The sequence below is a fragment of the Cyphomyrmex costatus genome, unplaced genomic scaffold (genome assembly GCF_001594065.2).
Source record: "Cyphomyrmex costatus isolate MS0001 unplaced genomic scaffold, Ccosl1.0 scaffold474, whole genome shotgun sequence".
In the NCBI taxonomy this organism is placed as follows: Eukaryota; Metazoa; Arthropoda; class Insecta; order Hymenoptera; family Formicidae; genus Cyphomyrmex; species Cyphomyrmex costatus.
In genome coordinates this window covers 2,223,614-2,245,540 of record NW_017279009.1, presented here as the reverse complement: position 1 = coordinate 2,245,540, position 21,927 = coordinate 2,223,614, and the positions used below count along the sequence as shown (strand labels likewise).

The 21,927-nt window shown below is 36.8% G+C and overlaps 4 protein-coding genes across 4 annotated transcripts; 3 read left to right on the top strand and 1 right to left on the bottom strand.

Annotated features, from left to right (window-relative positions):
* Positions 1 to 1,297: 1,297 nt before the first annotated feature.
* On the top strand, positions 1,298 to 6,665 carry Src42A (Tyrosine-protein kinase Src42A). Its single transcript, XM_018544970.1, has 6 exons — positions 1,298 to 1,710; positions 2,452 to 2,573; positions 2,754 to 2,917; positions 5,093 to 5,420; positions 5,821 to 6,156; positions 6,298 to 6,665. The coding sequence occupies exons 1-6, from the start codon at positions 1,352 to 1,354 to the stop codon at positions 6,504 to 6,506; spliced, it is 1,518 nt and encodes a 505-aa protein (XP_018400472.1). The 5' UTR covers positions 1,298 to 1,351; the 3' UTR covers positions 6,507 to 6,665.
* A 2,887-nt stretch (positions 6,666 to 9,552) lies between these two features.
* Positions 9,553 to 15,220, top strand: Rab23 (RAS oncogene family member Rab23). The gene is made up of 7 exons (XM_018545019.1): positions 9,553 to 9,746; positions 9,864 to 9,972; positions 12,738 to 12,859; positions 13,856 to 14,018; positions 14,206 to 14,285; positions 14,360 to 14,553; positions 14,632 to 15,220. Exons 2-7 carry the CDS (start codon positions 9,940 to 9,942, stop codon positions 14,760 to 14,762), a joined length of 723 nt encoding a protein of 240 aa, XP_018400521.1. The 5' UTR covers positions 9,553 to 9,746; positions 9,864 to 9,939; the 3' UTR covers positions 14,763 to 15,220.
* Positions 15,221 to 16,729: 1,509 nt separating this feature from the next.
* On the bottom strand, positions 16,730 to 19,166 carry LOC108778012 (BAG family molecular chaperone regulator 2). Its single transcript, XM_018545060.1, has 4 exons — positions 19,109 to 19,166; positions 18,424 to 19,017; positions 17,663 to 17,775; positions 16,730 to 17,314 (listed from the first exon to the last, which is right to left on the bottom strand). Exons 2-4 carry the CDS (start codon positions 18,611 to 18,613, stop codon positions 17,078 to 17,080), a joined length of 540 nt encoding a protein of 179 aa, XP_018400562.1. The 5' UTR covers positions 18,614 to 19,017; positions 19,109 to 19,166; the 3' UTR covers positions 16,730 to 17,077.
* Positions 19,167 to 19,732: 566 nt separating this feature from the next.
* RpL38 (ribosomal protein L38) lies at positions 19,733 to 20,897 on the top strand. The gene is made up of 5 exons (XM_018545063.1): positions 19,733 to 19,813; positions 19,987 to 20,019; positions 20,197 to 20,257; positions 20,337 to 20,459; positions 20,831 to 20,897. The coding sequence occupies exons 2-5, from the start codon at positions 20,017 to 20,019 to the stop codon at positions 20,869 to 20,871; spliced, it is 228 nt and encodes a 75-aa protein (XP_018400565.1). The 5' UTR covers positions 19,733 to 19,813; positions 19,987 to 20,016; the 3' UTR covers positions 20,872 to 20,897.
* The last annotated feature ends 1,030 nt before the right edge of the window (positions 20,898 to 21,927 follow it).

The window sequence follows — 21,927 nt, the reverse complement described above, 5'->3', positions numbered from 1 at the left end:
TTTTTTTTTTTTTTTTTTTTTTTTTTTTTTCAAAAGGAACGAAGGAATTCTTTACCGAGCGAGCGCTACAGCTTTCATGAATGAATCGTTCCGAGAATCCGCCAGGGGTTGGGTGCGTCGCGGCGACGACCAGCGACGACAAGAACAGACGAGAATCGAGAGGCGCGTCCGAGTATTCCGAGTGCGAGCCACCCGCGCTCTCCGAATCGTGACTTTCTCCACCGGGATTAGATCGTACGCGAGTCGCAACGAGCTTGGTCAAGCTGGTGTGCGATGCGAACAGTTCGAGCGTGAAAACGTCAGGATACATCTGGCGCGATCCGATCACGTCTCGCGAGAGTGCACGCTGCGCGCGGGTGATGAGAATACCGGGGACGACAGCCTGAGGTACGGATCGTTCGTCGCGATAGCAGCGTCGTCGACGTCGTCGTCGTCGCGATCGAATGTACCGTCGATCGTCGACGGGAATTGGGCGTGTGTGTCACGTACATACGAGGAGGAAGAGGCAGAGCCCGTCGGTGGGCAGCGCGCGCATGCGAAAACGGATACGCACGGTGGGCCTTTTGACGGATCCGTGACCGCTGCAATGGCGACGGCGCCTGGCGACTCGCCTACTTTCTAAGCCTCTATCGAGGTGAGAGGCTGATCGCGCGCGCGCGTGTGTTCTATCGCCGCGTTCCTCCGCCGGAACACCATCGTGGGTCTCTCGAGGACGCAGAGGTAGTCTCGAGGCCAAATCCTGATAGAAAATCCGCCAGAGGAGAAGAGTCCAACGTTCCAGGGTCCTCTTGATAATTCCGGAGAAGGACAGGACATCCCCGTGGCGATGAGCGGCAGGTAGTCCCAGGGCTCCGGGATATCCGGAGAATGCGCGGTACCACCTCGCGACTTTTCCACGCGGATGTGATCCTCCCGGCGCGGCTCGCTTCCACCCGTTCTGTTGTCCATCATCCACGGTCTGTTGTCCTCCGGACGACGGCGCAGCTGACAGATCTCGCGTCGACAGTTCGGTCTTGGTGGTACTCGCGCGTGTGTGACCCACCTCCTCTTCTTCTTCCCAGGTAATGAGCCGCACATGAACGATTAATCGGATTAACGTGACGCGGCACCGAAGGTACGTGTATGACTCGTTCTTGATTTCTAACGCCTACGTATCCGGCGAATTACGTGTCTATATATATAAGACTGCGAACTTTAAACCGGGTTGCTCCGGTGCGATTTTGATATAGTGGTCGTTAAATGTGAGAAAGAGGAACAGCCCGTCTCTCGTGGACAATAGCAGTGGCGTGTGAGTTGAGGATCATTTGAGAGGATCGTAATTGGAGTCGGATAGACTCGACGATCGCGAAACATGGGGAACTGCTTCAGCAGCCCGACGGACGTGGAGAAGGAGAAGCCGGACAGGATCGGCAATCCGAGCATAGAGGCGGTTGCGTCGCAGGTCAGCCCGGTGCCGACGCCGCCACCGGATCCCATCAGGCCGATCCCGCAGATCCCGGATCTGGACGTCACCACGGCGAAGATATTCGTCGCTCTGTACGATTATGACGCTCGCACGGACGAGGATTTGAGTTTTAAGAAGGGAGAGCACTTGGAGATAATCAACGACACACAGGGAGACTGGTGGCTGGCCAAGAGTAAAAGGACCAGGCAGGAGGGCTACATTCCCAGCAATTACGTCGCCAAATTGAAATCAATCGAGGCTGAGCCGTGAGTGACTTTGTCATTTTAAATTGAACTGGGCGCGATAATTTTTGTCTCTTTAATCAAAGCCGATATCGCTGATCTTTGACTTTCGTTCGGATGATCCTGGTCTCTGCTGTGCACCAGGTGGTCGTGGACAGTAAGTCAGATTGCTTTCCGTTTAGGAGACACAAACGTCGTCCTTGGAATTCAATGGATAATAAAGATAAAACGATATTTGTGCCTCCTAAAAGAAAAGCAGCCTCAGACGTTAAGACCTTTTGTTAATTCTAAGAATAAGGAAAAGATAAACAGTACGTTAAACTGAGATTATAGTAGTTAATCTTACGTAGATGGAACTGGATCTAAATGGAATACAACTCGGTAAACGTTCAAAAATTAAAAATAATGTAATATTTGGAGCAAGAATATACTCCGTCAAATAAGATCTTCGATATTTAACAATAAAGGACACTTTCTAGCAAGAGATACAGATAACACAGTGAATCATTACAGCCTTGTTGTTCGCTAATGATAAAGATAAAATGATCACTGTGTTACACTCTTGCTGGAAGCTTTAAAAATGATATATATATATATATGATATTAACAGTTCATTATAATCGGCAGGCAAAAATTCGTCGTCCTGCGGTCATGATCTTTAGTCTGTGAAATAAGTCAGAGATTGATTCACGGCAAAGAATCTTAGCGATTAGTAAGTGGACCGAGCGAATCTGTAAAAGTCATAACGCTAATTTGCATTTGCAGATGGTATTTCAGGAAGATTAAGCGAATCGAGGCTGAGAAAAAATTGCTACTACCGGAAAACGATCACGGCGCGTTTCTGATAAGAGACTCCGAGAGCCGACACAATGATTACTCCCTTTCAGGTAACGTCATAGAACGATAATAGAAACTACCGGTCGTGGTCGTAACATAACCGACCGGAGTACGATAACAAATAAATGAATAATGATCGGGCGGGATCGTGCGGTAGCGTGCGATCTGTATGCAAAATTGCGAGCGCCATTAAAGCGCCAAAGTGGAATGTATATCGATGATTGTTGTAGTGCGTGACGGCGATACGGTGAAGCATTACCGTATTCGTCAATTGGACGAGGGTGGCTTTTTCATCGCCAGGCGAACCACGTTCAGAAATTTGCAGGACCTCGTGGAGCACTATAGCAAAGACGCGGATGGGCTGTGTGTCAATCTGTGCAAGCCTTGCGTGCAAGTAAGTTCTACGAGTGACCGATACGGTTTTCCGTATAAAATAACGACTTCTTTTCTCAGTATATTAACGGTAATAATTGATAGGTGTAGACAATAATCGTGTTGTACTATCATTCGCTTCTGCTAACAGTCGTAAGAATCGCGAATTATGACGAGAGGGAGTTTAGACAGAGATTCGTCGAAGCAAATACGTCATACTTAATGCGTCATACGTCACCTCGGCGGCAAAGTTTCATTTATCGCTGAGTTAGGCAGGTCTTTATTGATAATGAGACGGTACGATCGAAGAATTTGCGTTATAATGTTATTTACTATGTTTTGTTTATTTCCGTGAATGAGGTCGCTTTTAGCGGAAATTTGTCGCCATTGAAATATGGAGTTGCATTAGATGAATGACTTTGGTTGAAACGAAATCAAAGTGATGAGAAGGAACGACTACAAATAATATTTTCGTAGAAATCTTTTTAAAATTACACATGCATATACCCACGCAATAAATGGCAGCGGAAGTCAATTGGGATTATATTGATGAATTTATATAAACTGACTTTATTTCCTGCCAGTATCATATATACTGTCTAAACTCCAACACTTGCAACGATGCCGATCGATACGCTGATTATTCGCCCTAATTACGATGATGGTAACAAACTCGACGAACAGTATATTACTGTTATATTATAGAAATTATTATTATTGCTATTAATATTAATAATACTAATATCTTTTTGTCTTTTTTTGTTATTACCTTTACTATTTGGTTATTATAAGCATTATTGCTACTGATACACAATACTTTGGATCGAAACTTGTATCGTTCCGAGTACAAAAACATTTACAACATGTCAATTACATCGATTATATCGTAATTATCTAATTCAATTTATTTATTTTTTAAAAATCGCGAGTAGGGAATAACCGAGTAAATGAAACTTAATGTCACAGCAAACGAGGTTTATTTATACCTATAAATTAATATTACTTATTGAAAAAGAGAGAGATATCAGTTTTTTAGAAGCATTGTGATAAGCACTTGTTGCGAAGTTCGATGTCTGAATAGATTGTGTTTGTTTGTCTGTTTATTGCTTGCCCTACTTCCCGGTGGATTTTCTTGGTAAATTGAATGTCCTAATATACGCCATAACACGTTTTTTCGATTCTTTTTTTTTTCTCGACGTAAAACGCTTTTATATTTCATTATGTCTGGCCTGTATATACAGCACAAGCCCGTTCTATATGGGATTATGTTTCAAAAGCAGTAGATTGTCATTCACTTAGAGATATCTCGTATAAAAGCTCTGTACATTCGATGTAATTTCATATTTACAACAACTTATCTCATACACCAATTCATCCTAGCATCGTAGAACTCGCGAGAGGTGTAACATACATATATTAGGTAAATATGATAGAAAGAACCGAGATTGGCAGCACACACAAGGAAACGACACTATATTTCGTTTCACCGCGAAATATCGCTCTTGCTTGTGAATAACAATTTACGTACGAACTCTTTTCACACACGTATGTATAAGTTCATATGAGTATTGACGCGAAAGCGAGAATCGGCTCGTGAATGAAAGAATGTATGTGTGCTCGAAATCTATCTATATACAGGATGTCCCAAAAGCGTTCCTACATATCTCATCCGTTATTCGAGAAGCGAACGAGCGTAAAACGAGCATATGTGCATGCTGTCCCGTTTAGATTATATATACTCGTATACCGAGTACACACTTCTGAGATTCGCGACATGTTTTTTTTTTTCTAATTGCGATATATTTGAGACATTCTGCATATTGTATCGCTCGTTATTTCATTTTTCTCTTCATCTTTCTCCTAAGATGTTAAATATCTGTTGGAACGTTCTCGCGATCATGTTTACCGTCCGGGATCGTTATTGGGATTCTTACACGATTGCAGGATCTGGAAAGAAGTAGGTTTGTATCCGCGAACAGGGAAGTTAAGCGCTAGCGCTCTCTTTTTTTTTTTTACACTGCGTAGAATATTGTCTCTTACGCTTAGCTATAGAATTTGTTCTTATAAAACAGACGAGACGAAATATAGTTCGCCATTAATGCCATCGATCAAACACCTTCCTTGCACAAAAATTAAATCTCCCGTGTCTGTCCCCTTGCCGACGACGGCTGATTCCGGGTCTGGCTTTGTTCAACAGGTTGAGAAACCCGTAACGGAAGGGCTTAGTCACCGTACGCGGGACCAATGGGAAATCGATCGTTCGTCGCTGAAATTCCTGAGGAAGTTGGGACAGGGCCAATTTGGCGAGGTGTGGGAAGGTCTGTGGAACAACACTACTCCAGTGGCAATAAAGACGCTCAAACCAGGCACTATGGATCCGAAGGACTTCCTTGCCGAAGCGCAGATTATGAAGAAACTCCGACACGCTAAACTAATTCAATTGTACGCTGTGTGCACGATGGAGGAACCGATCTATATCATCACGGAATTGATGAGAAACGGCAGTCTTCTAGAATATTTACAAGGTACGCAAGAATTTTATTCGTACTGGTCCTACCTTGTGCGATAGAAGCTTCTTAAATAATCAAAGGATATTCACGAAATATGTTTCTATGAAAATATGTGCCAGTATTTTTAATTAAACAATTGACCGAATATATTTATACTTTTTATTTTCTTCAACTTATATTGTCTATGGTAATGTTTCTGCTAAAAATCTGAAGATTCAGAAGCTCTAAAATGTTACCAGTTTTCTGCTGTTTAAATAAAAGAACAGATATATTTTCCAATCTAGTTGCATATTCTATTTGCTCATTAATTCTTCACGGTGCCATCTGAAAATACGACTACAAAATCGATAAAGCTTATTTCTGCAATCGTGTCTTTTCGTTACATCGTTGTAGCAATAATGTATGATCTTTTTAGGAAAAGGTAGAGGCCTAAAACTGCAGCAACTAATCGACATGGCCGCGCAAATAGCTGCCGGTATGGCGTATTTAGAGTCGCAGAATTATATTCATCGAGACTTGGCCGCCCGTAACGTTCTCGTAGCAGACGGAAATGTCGTTAAGATCGCGGACTTTGGTTTGGCTAGGCTTATCAAAGAAGATGAGTACGAGGCTAGAATAGGGGCGCGCTTCCCTATTAAGTGGACCGCTCCTGAAGCTGCCAACTACAGCAAATTCAGTATTAAATCCGACGTATGGTCGTTCGGAATTCTCCTTACCGAATTGGTCACATATGGTAGAATACCCTATCCAGGTGAGATTTTGAAAATAAAAATAATCTTATATATCGTTATATTTGATTTTTAAATTTTTAATTAAAATTACGTAAAGTCATTTTTTAATCATTTTTCACGTACGATTAAACTAATAAATAAAAATGTATTTTATTCTTCAGGTATGACAAACGCTGAGGTTCTTCATCAGGTGGAGCATGGCTATAGAATGCCAAGTCCACCCGGCTGTCCTGACACACTTTATAATATCATGCTGGAATGTTGGAACAAGGATCCTATGAAAAGACCTACTTTCGAGACGCTTCAGTGGAAACTTGAGGATTTCTTCACTATGGAAGGTTCCGAGTACAAGGAAGCGTCTGCGTATTGAAAAGAGGATTTCGAATTCTTCCATATTGCTCCATTAAGAGATCCGATAATTGTACCGTCGTCGTTTCGTCGACGGCGATCGTTACGATCTTCTTCATTGATTTATTTGTGACACTAGTTTTCGCGGTATTTCTGAAGGTGTGTACCGCAGCTTTTATACTCGAACGACTATGATCTTTTTTTGCGAACGATCAATAGTATAGTTTTATTTAACGGTAAAATTTTCTTTTCTTCTGTCTCTTTCTCTGTATTTCGTTTCTTTTCTTCTTCCTTTTTACGTTCTCGTCTTCGCACATTCTGTCTGCCATAAATCTCAAAGAATATTTGTACATTTTTACCTGTATGACTTGACAAACGTACATTGGCATTTTGATAGCTTTACCAGGAGCGTTGACGAGGTTTTAGATATCGTTTTAGACCGCAGTAAGGATGTTGTACACGTAGACGTTAAATGGCCTTTGTAAAATCGTTTATAAGTGTCAGTTAATGTGAGGTAGACCTCGATTATCAGGGTGATAATTCCGAGTGATGATGGTAGTAGTAACGATGTAATATATTTATGTACAATATATAAGTTGTACTTCCTGTGTATTACAATTCAATGACACGATAAAGAGTCGATCTATTGATAAAATTGAACCGACAACGTGAGAGACGGAACGACGGACCACAAATACATAATTTTTCCTTCTTTCTTCTCGCTCGAGCGTAACACGAATTAATTATGACGTACGAGGCGATATACAGAAATCGTCCAAGTGATTTCGCAGGCCGTGTGCGTGCATGTGCGAAGATCGGGGGAGCTGTAATCCGGTCCGTCCTAGATAATGCGGAAGACTGTCCTGTGGTGATTGTGTCGTACGATGTTATATTCTTTCGTCTATCTCTCGTCTGTTTGTCACAAAACGCGACAAATACTGACACAAACTGCCAGCTAACGTTTTCTAAGATATACTTGTTACTTATAACGCGTAAGATCACACATTTTGGAAATATACGCGTGAGAGTATGCATCTATCGAATTATCTTTGCATGAGAAACGATGTACGATATTTGCTATGAAGGCGCGAAACATCAGTTTATCATTGTATCTTTAAGTACTATGAGAAGAGAATGTACATCACAAATAACATCATCTTCGTTAATCATCATTCGGACATGTTTATATTATCAAATTCATCATTTTTATATATTTTTATATATACCGTATCTAATGTTTTATTATACTCATTTATCGCGATTTTTTACGTTTGTGAATAACTCAAATTTGAGAATAATTATTACGCGTAAAAATGAAATAAGTCGATAATATATTAGATATACTTTATAAATGTATGACTCCATAACGGTAAATGATGTAAAATTATATAGATATTTTAGCAATATTTTGATCCATTTAACATATATATATATATATGTACGGAATGTGCCAAAATCATCGCCATTCCTTTTGTCTATTGATTTTTCTATGGATTTAGAGTTGATTTTATCATGCTCGAAATATTATTATTGGAAGTTACATCTTACAAATAATTTGTGCAGTCTTTTTACAATAAATGTTTTAATGATACAAGGACTCGAGATAATTTTGATATTTTAATCGAAAGACTTTTGTGGAAAGATCGACTCTAATTTCGTCAGAAAATAAGCCCTAGGGATTTGATGTAAATCATACAAAACATCTTGAAATACGTACGCGATACATGTATAGACATGTATATGAAAGCGTACACATCAACTGTAGCATCCATCTTCTGTTCTGAAATCAGAGCTGTGTTAATAGTACCAAATTAATCGCAAATTTCAAAGAAATGCGTGCTTACAGATGGTATCATCGTCTGATAAATCTTTGTAAATCTGCACGATAAATCTTTGTAATACCGTTATCCCTTAGATGGCTTAGATTTACGATACACGACCAACTTCCTAAATAAGAATTACTATTTCTTTCAATTAAGCTTTATCTTACATTTCTCTGAGAAATTATAATTTAGTAAAAGAGAGAAAATGTTATTTATAAGAGAAAACGTTAAAGCGAATATTTTATATATTTTAAAATTTATTTTATATTTTAAATTAATTGAATCGTATGCATGAGAAATTTATTGAAGATTTTAAGTTATGACATTGCACTTGTAAAAAATAAGATAAGGATACTATCAATTATATATAACAATAATGAAATGTAATGCAACGATTGCAAGCACAAAACGGATGAAAGTTTACTGGAACTCCTGTTGATTTCTATTCTGACAAATTCTTTTTCTGTAATTAGAAAGGAAAACGATTTCTCTATCGAATAATTATATCATAGGAATTTGTGGCGAGTGAAAATAAAAATACTTTAGATATGTAAGAGATAATTGATAAAATAAACGCAACAGTTTTGTTTATGAAAACGAGATTATTGAAAAACCTTTATCAAAAATTATTCTATATATAAAAAGGAGAGCATTCCCATAATATATTATCAAAAGTTACTCTTAACTTTTAATTATAAAATATTCAAATTATAAAAAAAGTTTATTAATTTGAATATGCAATATCCGGAGAAAAAAATAAACGCGAACTAAATTAATTTGGTCAAATAAACAATTTCTCGATATAATACCATATTGCATATTTAAATTAGTAAATCTTTTTTTAATAATTCTTCATAATTAAAAGAAATAAAGATGAACTAAATTAAATTCAGTCAAAAGAACAGTTCTTTTTCTCAATGTATATTTAATTATAGATACAATGTACACGATAGCATGAGGAGAGTTGCGAGTTGAACGCGAATATAATCGCGCTAGTGTCTTATACGGCGTCTCCCTAGACGTATATAAAATCACCAGATCCTGCCAGATCCGCGAGCGCGCGTCAGCGACAGGTGTCTCCTGGCCATACAGGTGTTCTCTTCAGTCGGCCAGTGGTGGTCAGCGGCGCGCATTCGTGCGTGCGTGCGTGCATGCCTGCGTGCGTGCGTGCATGCGTGCGTGCATGCGTGCTCCTCTCCGTTCCGTTCCGTTCCGTATCGTACCACTCTTGTTGTGGCGCGCGGCAGGACTGCGCTTTTCTCTCTTTCGCGAGCGCGAGTTCCGTTCCGTTTCGCGGGCGAGACTTTTCCTACGAGAAAGTGATATATCTCGGGCGACGTGAAGAAACGCGGCGCGACGCCGTGTGTGTCGGAGCTCTGAATAATGACTCGGTCGAGGCGCAAAGTCATCGACTCGGCAATACCGAGAAGAGAGAGGAGGTGAACAAGAGAAAGAGAGAGAGAGAGAGAGAGAGAGAGAGAAGGATCCCTCTCTTTTTCTCCTCTTGATATCCACGGTGCTTTCGAATAAACGCTAAAATTTTCGCATGCCAACAGCGATCTACGCTCGATCGATGGAAGGATGGATTCACCGTGCACTGGAATATTATGTTAATCACCTTTTACGGTCAGAATGAGAGAGGAAGAGCTCGAGATATCACTCAAGGTAATCGCGAGCGAGGCTCCCGGTCTCTTACTTCCGTTCCCTCTAGTTTTCTACTTTGCTCTGCAATTTTTTCATTTTCTCTCCGTCCAGATTTCTCCAAATTCCACGAACGCGGTTTGCTCCGCTCTTTCAACGACGGGAGTATATAGCTACGATATCGAGCGTGACCGAAAAGAAGCGGACGCGCATTTTTCGCGTTCTCGCGCTTCGTCCGTCGCGATTTTCCGCCGGGAAGGAAAGCGACCGTCGTCGTCGATAGAAGCGTCGTCGGCCGCTGCACACGTTAAGTTATTATTTCGCGGCGAGGCCGCACCTCGCTGATTTTTTCATTCATCTGCTCTAAAGCAGCTCCTTAATGCTCGTTCTCGACACGACGAAGTGACTTCTGTTCGGAGTAACTCATCGGCGGATAGGCATAGAATATCTTAGACTTTTGACGAGGAAGATCCCAGCACTTTGAGGATATTTTGATTTGCTGTCAAGGAAGAAATTAGTGGAAATAGAAACATCCTGAGTATATCTTGTGATATTTTTAGAATATTCTCAAATTTTATCTGTCTGAGATGTTTCTCACGAAGTTTTCCAATTAGTAGCAATTTTTTTTTTCAAATAACAGAGATCTCGATCGCAAGAAATACATTTTGTATAATTATTTTTTATTTTTAGATAAAGAAATAAGTTAGAATTGCAGGCTAAAAAGAATTATCTTTCAAAAAGTAATTGGAATTACCGCTCGCCTTCTTCACGATATTTACATATAATGGAATTATACGTTATCGATATTTCTTCGTAATAATAATACCTGCCAGTCACATATTCGTGTTGTAAATTAATTCACTCGCAACGTCTGTATCGTCTATCAGTTCGTTCATCTGATGGTTATGATATTTATGCGTCGTTAACTTTGCTATCTGATCGTATATTTTTCTCTAATCGAGATTCATCAATGCTTAAGACGCACTTATTAAGTTATCCAAGTTCTCGGGAAGCACGTCTAGCCGAGAACCGTCTCGATAAATTTCGTATCCGATCATCACACGCGAAGTAGAACCCGGCGTAATATAGTTAACCGGTCATGGAGAGCTGAGCGGAGAATCGCATATGCATACGTCATATATACATAATTAAAGAATTAAATAATATAATTTTACGCAATTTGAAAAGCAATTAAACCTCCATTAGTTTTCACCCTCCGTCCGCAACCTGCAGGTCTTCGAACTTCAGATTTTTATATTTTGTTCCGGATTATATAAAAATCTAAAATTTTTGTCTACCAGAATTCACAATTAATTTATGCGCTTTTAAAGTCCAACATTGTTCTCTGGTGGAGAGTCAGGAATAAAATTCAGAGAGTAGTGTAAATGAAATTCAGTCTTTTTTTCCCCGCTTCCTAAGTTGGTTATATTTTAAGCTTCAAATCAAAACTCCATATTTAAGCTGCTTTCCCCGTTTAGGAAAGTTATATATCTCTTAAAAGGGAAATATTCTAAATAATGGAACTTGAAGTCTAAAATCTGATCAATATGGATCAAAGCGGGAAAAAAGGCTGAATTCTATTATTTACAATCAACGTGTTAACATCCTTGGAGGAAAAATGTTGCAAATGAAGTTTCTCTTCAAATTGAAACCGCACTAAAGCAAGTAACTACAAAAAGGAGGGAAGCGTACGCGAGTTCGGTGATGCTCCAGTGATCTCTGCTTATCTCCTGATTGCCGGTAACGGTACTTACTCGCGTTTTCATCGCGCCTGTTGTCCAAGACTACGCATTCACGCTTTTCTTATCGTTATTTATACAGCATGTCTCCGAATTGCGGGATATTCTTTTAATCGCACCTCCTTTGGATAAGAGTTTCCTCGGCGGGGATATCATGGATATGCAACTCTCTACGTCGCGTATATATCTTATCAGTTACAAATTCTCCGCTAAAATCCAAGTTGAAATGACCGATAAATGTTACGCTATTAATTTATTCAATTTGCGGACCGTGGTACACATTCATTCAATAATGATACCAATAAAGGTTCCATCGATTCTGAGGCCGAAAAACGCAGAGTAGAAAGTACATATATTTAATAACTTCCGGGAGACAGGACATCCTGCAGTCCTTTCGCTCTCCCGATACATTGAAAACCAGTCGAACGTGGAGAACACGATTTAGCGCGATTTACAGCTATCAGGATCGATAAGTCGAGATAAGGATGCACGTATGGAATTCAGGAAAATCTCCGACACAGATTAGATATCAATTTCATCGTATCGCTGTTCAAATACCAATATTAAATACTTTGATATTTTCATATACGCGCATTCTTGAGATTCTTTCCATCGCTGTCGTCAATTTGAATTATAAAGCCTGGTCTAAACCATGTTGGTAGAGATTGCCATCGGCGACCGGTTTTTTTTATGGATTCTTTATCGATATAACCCACTTCCTCATCACGCGATGCTTCTTTGGTCGTAACTTCTTCACAGAAATTATTTGGATTATGATCCTCGATAGTTCGATCGATAGTTATTAAATTGTATAGAATAAGAACTATAATATACTCAATATATAATATTCTATCGAGTATAATGTAGCCCACTTTCTCATTCAACGTTTTACCGGTCATATTTGGCAAAAATTATTTGGACTATGACCTCCAATGGATAGTTCAATCGATAGTTTTAGGTCTTAATTTATATAGAATAAAAACTACTCAATAAATATTCTACGTGTGATTCTTTATCTTGCGAATAGTAATATTGATATCTTTCACTTAGGTGGTGATAGTGGGCAACGGTGCCGTGGGGAAGTCGTCGATGATTCAAAGGTTTTGCAAAGGTACATATACGAGAGACTACAAGAAGACGATCGGCGTCGACTTCCTAGAGCGTGAGATCGAGTAAGTAATCGCTCGAACGTGTCGAATCGTTTCAATTCAAAATTAAGCTGATTCAACGCAAACGCGGCATTCAGAGCAAAAGTGAGAGCCTCTTTCATCAATTTTCAGTTAAATTAATCGATGATTAAATTAGACTTCGCGATTGTTAACGTGAGAACTAAACACAGTTTTCAAGACAGAAAAAACAGAGAAGTTCTAGAAGATACATTAAATTGCTGTTGGCACTTTTGCGAGTTATAATTGTCATTAATTAATTAGAGATTGACAGAAAAGGCTCTTGATCTAATTATAATTAATTTATTAATGTTAAATCTTTAAGACTCACAATCAGAGGATTGTTCGTTTAGGAACATTGTGGATATTAAAAAACGATCAGATATTGTATGGATATAATAATGAAATATTTAGAGAGCGGGGGAGGGGGAGGAAGGGATTTGTGTGAATGTTTCACATATTTTTTCCAAAATACAAATCATATGACGAATGTTAGACAAATTGAATTCGGACATAATGTTTGCTGATCGGATTATTCGATGCTGATCATTATATACCGCTACCTATACAAGTTCGAGAGCGACGTGCCTGAGAAAAACTTGATTTTAATCGTGCCAGCGTGAGCTACCGTGGGATACTTTTTGTATCCCCTCTTGATGCCAACTACCGATGTAATGTCGGTCAATATATTGGAAGGAATTTTATCTCTCGCATACGATTCATTCTTTGATATCTATCTTACGATTAATCGTCCTTTGCATAGCAGTTGCAACAATTTGACCCTTAACTTATAATTTGAGGAGCATATCATGCATTCACGCAAATAAAATTAGGAATATAATAGATAATCAAAATTAATTAGAATTAAAATTAAGATTATGAATTTTGATAACGGTAAATTATTCGAGAAAATTCATAGACCTTTTTTTTTAAGATTATAGTTGATTAAATAGTATTATAACAACTAATGTGTAAATAAATATATGTATATTGTGTTGACAGAGTCGACGGTGAGGATGTAAGATTGATGCTATGGGATACTGCAGGACAGGAAGAATTCGATGCGATAACCGCGGCTTATTATCGCGGTGCACATGCCTGTGTCCTCGCTTATTCAGCAACCGATAGAGATTCTTTCGAAGCTATTCCCTCGTGGAAACTTAAGGTACAAATCTGTAAATTTCATTTAAAATTAATAGAGGAAATGACAATTTAATTTACATGGAAATTATTTGTCACCTTTGACGAGGAAAAATTGACTCTAAAATGTCGGAAAAGTTCTATTATTAAAAAATATGGTTTCTTTTTCTTAGACATTCTGCACAAAATTTTCTTAAAATATTTTCTTATAGGTCGAGAATGAGTGTGGAGAAATACCCACAGTTCTGGTGCAAAATAAAATCGATCTTGTCGACCAAAGCGTGATCGATACGTGAGTATGCGTTAAACCATTTCTATTGATTTTCTTCAAAATGAAATTTATATCAGGAGCACCTGATATTACAGGGACGAAGCCGAGAGGCTCGGCCGCACCTTAGGTTGCAAACTCCTGCGGACATCTGTGAAGGAAGATATCGGCGTGATGAGTGTCTTCCGACATTTGGCATCCCGATGTTTGCACGAGATGCGTCGCTCCGACGATGACTATCAGGACGATTTGAGATTATATTCCGCGGAACCTAGATCTCCTTCAGTCATCAGTATATACTCAATTGTATTGCAAAAAGCTGTAATTCGTCTGCAGTATGAATGAAGTTACATCTCTCTTTATTTTACAGGTGCGTTTAGTCCAGATGGGTCAATGTGTGGTCGTAACGCCAGTAATGGAACGATAATCCTTCGACCCGGTGGCAAAACGAAGAGTCATAAGAAACGAAATTTCGTAAAGAACGCTTGTAGACTCTTGTAGCAATATATACGCAAAATAACATTACATTACGTTCCAAGTGTTACACAAAGACGTTAAAGGTACAAGTGGTGTCTTGTAAATATATATAGTTTATTCTCTGAAGACGTAAACGGACGGTGATTTACAGTGTCCGTTAGTGTAAGAGTTTATTGTATTCTAATTAACAGCCTGCGACGGTTTCGTGCATAAGTGCATTTGGGAACTCATTAATTTAAACGCAATGGAAATAATCACCATAATTATGCTCATAATGTTAACCAAATGGTTGTAGATTGTAAGGTATGGAAGAAGATTAATCGTAAAATATACAACTGTGCGTACTCGCAAAATGCGGATGGGAATAGTGATACAAATATGACGCGTAATTTGTAAATATCTCGCCATACTATCATACATACGTCTAATGAATTATTAAACTTAAAATTGCATCGTATTCAAGGACCAAATTATAAAATTAAGATTTTAATATGAATGTAGCGTTAAATAATGACAATAATATTATTTACAGATTAACGCGTCAATATTACATCAGAATATAATAATTCACAAGATCAGTTCAATTTCATAAAATATTAAAATTCATTTTGAATTAAATTTTAAACAATTAAGTAAAAATGTATTTCATCATGTATTGTGATTTAAGGCTTTTGTTTCTTTAACGTTTATATAAGTTTAACTACAGAATTACGCCGTCAAAAATAAAAAATTATATGAATTTCTGTTTTTCATACACATTTCACTTCTGACGTTATAATCCAATTTGATTGTAGCAAAAATATAGGAGTCTTAAGAACAATTGGTGTAAACTACAATTTCCTAAAGCAATGGTATGTTACAATAAGTTACTTAAGAACTAACGTTATACTTTTACTTATTTGTAATATTACAGAACACAATAAAATCTCTCTGTACATTTTGCTAAAAATAAAATTATCTTTGATAAGCAAAATCTAAGAAAAGGCACTATAAACGAGGATAAAAGAAACGAGAAATTTAAATTAATTGTGTGTATATTAGTGATGCCGATTCTTGTATCGATGCATTGAGAATCGATTCTTTAATTTCTCGATTCTTTCGGAATCGATTTAATTTTTCACAGAATCGTACCGATTCAATTTTTCTAAATCATTATTTCGAAGGAGAGGCGCATGATTCGATACGGAGCGATTGGATGCTGCCAATCACTGTGCAGCCATGGGCTTAATCCCGGATCTATAATAGAGCTTTAAGCCTTAAGCCATAAGAAATGGACGTATTATAATCAATTATTCTCCTCGAATTCGACTGTAATTTCTTACGGCTTAAGGCTTGAAACACCTATTGTAGATCCGGGGTTAGACTTTCTAAGTTCTCGAAAAATATACGTAAATCAACATAATACGTAAATAATTCTTGCGCAAGAAAAGTTCATATCAAAATATACATATATGACTAAAGAGTACAATATAAAATTAAGAATCCTTGTATATACCTTTCCCACTCTCTCTCTCTCGTTCTTCTCACTCTCCCCCTTCCCCTTCTCTCTCTCTAAGAAATTACCTGATTGCTAAAAAAAAGAAGCGAAAAAATCGATTCTTCGGAATCAATCCTTTTTTTCCAATTTATACACGATTAAGAATCAAACCTAAAAGAATTGATCGACTCTGAAATTCGATACTTTTTTTTAAGAATCGGCATCACTTGTGTGTATTAAAGATACGATCAACAGAACTTTTTGAATCATTAAAAAATCAAATGACTTTTAATAATAAAATAAGATAATTTAACCATTCTTGGTACACTCGAAATTAATTAGTGAACTAAATTTTTCACGAAGTAAATCCTGTTAGAATGATGATAAAAAGTGGCCCATTTTATATTTTTAATATATCATTCAAGTAATATTCAAAATTTTACAAGCGCAATTATACACATCCTCTAGAAATTCCTCTTTATTTCAAACATACAGATTTAAAAAAATGCTTTTTTAACTTTTTTTTTCTAAAATTGCCGAAATGCCAAGTGTCTTAAAATATGCTTAGGAATTGTATAAACGCTGAGAATCAATATCGCATCACTATAAGATTAAATCCAATCAATCACACATAGTGTGTTCTGTACACAGCCAAGTGTTCCATTTTTAAGTAGCTATTTGCAAAGTGGAAGGAAAATGGAAACTCAGCCGTGCAGAAAAGGTGTTACAGAATATCTCTTTCTCAACTGTCTCTTAATTCGCTGTCCACAACAGCGCTAGACCGTCAAAAAGATTCGCCATTCGGAACTCGTATGGAAAATCAGGCAAATTCAATATTTGCTGAACAATCTCTAAGTGTTATTTACTGTGTCATCTCCAAGATGTGCATCTTATCGATATAATCGAGCAATCCCTGCAATCTTTTCTTCACTCGCTTTTGATCGTCTAATGTGCATCCAAGAATAGCGGTCTCAAAGATCTTATCGGAATGTCCTATGCTATGGGAGGAGCATGCATTCATAAATTCTGCACATCGCTGTCGAGTGCCATTTGGATCTTGTCGCAAGCTTATGACCAAGCTGTCGATCAAACCATTAACCTAGATTATAATAATATTCAATTAGTCATTGAATTCTGAAACTGGACCTTAAACTCTAAGCAGAATCGTAAGGTTCATAACATTCTTGTAATACTTATACACGAACTTTTAAGTGCTCATATCTTTATACAATATCTCTACAGACACCTCACTAGCCATAAGATTTACAATAAATCATAGATATTAATTGTAATTTTACATTTATGATACATAAAAAGATACATATAAAATTAGAATACTAGTATTAAGTCTTTAGAAATTTTATGAGAACAATTTATGAGTCTTAGGACTCTGCTTACAATTGATCTCTAATATATTTTTATAAGATATTGTAAGTGAATCTCAAACCTGATGTAATGCTTCCTCTTGAACATGATCTCGTTGGACTGTGACTAATACATCTACAGTGGAACAGCGCATGGACAATCTATCTGCGTACCTTAAGATATCATCTCTATCAGCTAGATAAAAGATATGATAAATGCTTTTAACATTATTTTAAAGAAAATTGTAAATGTTTAAATTGAGACATACATGATGTTAAAATAATTCTACATTTCTTCTTTTTGAAAAATGTTTTAAACTAATATATGCACTGGTGCAATAAATTGAAATAAAATAAGCTATTAAGTTTTCAGCAAAAGATATAGATGATAGTATAACACAATAATCATATTATCTTTAATTAATATTGGTAAATAAAAATGTAATGATTCACTATGTTATATTATATCATCTGTGTCTCTTGCTAAAGAGCAATCTGTATTTGTTTCTTCAACTTGTTAGAACATTTTTCTATAAGAAACAACAACAGTTAGACTACCTGTTTACTAAGTAACTTATATAATGATCCTATTACCTTAATATTTTTTCATATTTTCTTCTACAATTAAAATTGATAATCTTAGAAGTACAATAATTAATTAAAATACACATGCAATACATGAGAAATGTATTAATCATAGAATAAAAAACTATTCTGAGATGGAGTAGTATAATATCTCTCTACTCTTTTTTCTTGTCCTTCTCTCTCTATCATTCTAGTTCAAATTAAACCAAAATATTGTGAAACATCCCATTAAATACAGTAAATTAATTCGTTCACTCACGTTCCTCCAGGGAGATCAGCAAGTCGTTATTCCTAAGGGTGTCCAAGGTCGTCAACAGACCATCCTTTTCTTCCATAAGCCTGGCGGCATCCTTTCGCAGCTGCTCTACATGGGCCTCGATGTGATCTAGCAGACCGACTAACCTGTCCTTTGGTTTCTGCTCGTTACTCGGTTGCTCCGTGCTTTCCATGCTGCGTGTTCTCGTCTAGCATCGACTCTCCGGCGAGATGAGACAGCCTAATTGGATCCTCGACGACGTCGATGCAAGCAAGATCGCGTGCGCGCCTGTCTGAATCCTGTTAACTCATGCGACTGCGTCAAGATTGCTCGAAAAAGTTAAAACACGTAATCTGTTACCGTTCGATTTATGTTTAACGCGATTTAATGTCGCGTGTCTTACGTTACGGTAGTCAACTTGGCTCGACTCTAATGACTGTGTGTTGCAAAGTCTTATAAATAAGTAATAAGATGAAAACCGGAAGCGGGAGAAATATTTTGCGATAACAAACTGATCCGTCTGCAGTCCGTTAATAATTTCCTCTTGTATGATGAAAGTTGATATAAATGAGATAGCTGAACGAATTTATGAATGATCTAAAATTAAATTTTTATATATAGATGTATATATTTATATGCTACGTTATTTCTATATGAATAATATCTATATTATTAGATTCGTACTCACTGTATGTACCTCAAAATAACTGTACTCTTCTACATTAACCTTTTTCATTGAACTGTTTCTACCTTTCAAATCGCGAGACATGTATGTATTCTACTTTATCGATGAAACAGCCGATAAGAATTTAAAATTTTTGTTGCAAAATGTGTTCTGTTATTTTTGTCCAGATTTGTGTATATGTATTATTTCAGTCAAAATTCCTCAATTTTTTTTAAAGAAATTATGACGCAGATTTGCTCCAATTTTTCCACTTCAAATGCTGCCGATTGAACTGCTGATTTGACTTTAGCTTCCAGGCTTACCTAAACCAGAGAGAAATCTAAAGAGAGGACACAAGGCTTTTTCCCTGTAACCGCCCAATGTTGCCGCACGCTACCGTCCTCTGAAGAAGTGGATATCAACTACACAACAAATCCACTTTTCTTCGGCGCTCCTGATGGAAATAAATTGCTGAAATCATTGAAATAACTAAAATCTATCAAATTATAATTTAAGATTTGACGATTTCAGCCGTTCAGCGAATTATTTCCATCAGAAACGCCGTGGATATTGTTGTGTAGTTGACATCCATTTCTTCAGAGGGCGATAATGCGGTTTTAGGTAAAAAGCCTTCATGTCCTCTCTACGGTTTCTTTCTGCTTAAACTGACGAATTGCGGTATCAATCCGTTTCTTTTTCCTGAGGGAGTGTCAACGTGTGTTCGAAGTGGTGAGTATGATGTGTCTCTGAATTAATTTTGTATCCATATCGTTTGCACGTATCATTTATCGTTTCGCAAAAATATCGTTTCATTTTCGCTCGAAAAAGCACATTGTTTCATACATTCCGAATCGTTTTGCACTTTGTTATAAGCTTCTCATTGAATCTTAAATCTATTTCAGGTCCAGCTAATTAATACTAATCGCAAAAATATGGTGAGTAAAGCAATGTTTGTTACTTAATTTTGGCATATTCTGCACGTTTTTAGGTACGAATAAAAAATTCGCTGTTTTATTACATTGATAAACTAGATTTATATTATAACCTCTCTTTCAAAACAAATTTCGATCAAGTCGTTAGGTGTGTAAACAGTATTTTGTTTTTTTTTCCAGCCACGAGAAATTAAAGAGATCAAGGACTTTCTGCTGAAAGCCAGGAGAAAGGATGCTAAGTGTAAAATATTTTTATTAACTCAAAGAGTTTCTTCTTTGAGTTTTACATGAACGTAATTAATTCCTTTGTTTTTCTTCAGCTGTAAAAATCAAGAAGAATGCAGAAAACGTCAAGTTTAAGGTCCGCTGTTCTCGATTTTTGTATACTCTTGTAATTACAGACAAGGAGAAAGCTGAGAAACTCAAGCAGTCCTTGCCACCAGGTATTAAAATCTTTTCATCCTTAAAATTGAGTTTTTTTTTCTTTCATCATTTGCAATGTTTGTAATAGTATTAGATAATTTAGATATTAGGTGTATACATTAGTTCGGTCCATTTTTTGTGTTCAAAAATGCATTTGTTTCAAAACAAAATGAATGAACAAATTAAAGTGTAATCCATCACTGGCATCTACTATTTTTTCCCATCTCAGGCAATTTTCGAATTCCATCTCGAAAAAATGACTTGTCTTTGGAGGCGATCATATTTTGGAAAACGGACCGAACTAATTTGTACTCCCATTATATAAATAAAGTTTATATACTATAAAGGAGTATTTGCATTTTAATACAATGTGGTTGAAATGTTCTTTCAGGTTTGCAAGTAAAAGAAGTAAAGAGGAGCGAACGTGTATAAAATGACTTAATAAACCATCTTTTAAACACAAGTCTTTTAATTTCCTTATACTAAAGTTATAATATAAGAATTTTATGCACTTTGAGAAAGTAGCAATCTATTTGTCTTTTTTTTTTTCTCCAGAACATACATGTCCTGACAGTTTGTATTTCATTCTTTTTAAAAATATTTCTTAGAGAGAAAAGATTATAGGTACACTCTTTATACCACTTACATTAAAATAATATTATATATAGTAATAGCAAACTTTTAATGCATAAAAAAAGCGATTTCAAACATAAACTTTTCTTGATTACAGAATTGCGATATCTCCATTGCAATGTAGAATAAGTGTGACATTAGTCGAACGTGGCAACTTAGATTATGTTCTTTTAAAAGAACATTTGACACAATGTTCTACTTTTCTTGACATTCAATGAACAACAAAGATACAGTGATAGTTGTGCCGACTGCGTCGCTTAAGAGGGAAGAAGCCCTAATATACTGTGCTTCTCTTGGTACCTAAACGTATACGTAAATAGGAAAAATGCTCCGTCCTCCTTAGGACTAATATTACATTTATCCGTTTTTTTTTTATCATACAACAAATGTAATATCAGCCTTACACGTTTTATAATTTTAAATGAATTACACACAATTGTTTATTTCCTATTCTTAAGTGCTTTCTCTTTATAATCCATTACAACATCAGAAGTCAGAAATAATGCAATTTTCTCTCATATTATACATTTAAATGAATTTTTCCTCATGCGTTATACACTCAAATAAATTCTATTCTTTTGCTACGTCAAAATTTGCACGTACACGCGCTTATTAATATAAATATCTGGAAACTCTTTAGTCTTTCTGTATTGATAAATATACATGTACGTGTATATGCCGATTATTTTTGTCTTATTTATACGGACTCTTCATTTCCTCGAAGAAAGGACGTGTATACATTACATACTTCTAATATCGTAATAGCAAATTATTCATTTTTGATATATTTCTTTTTGTTTCCCTTTTTTTTTCTTGAACCGCCTTCTGTTTTTTATTGTATAACTACGAGCGCTC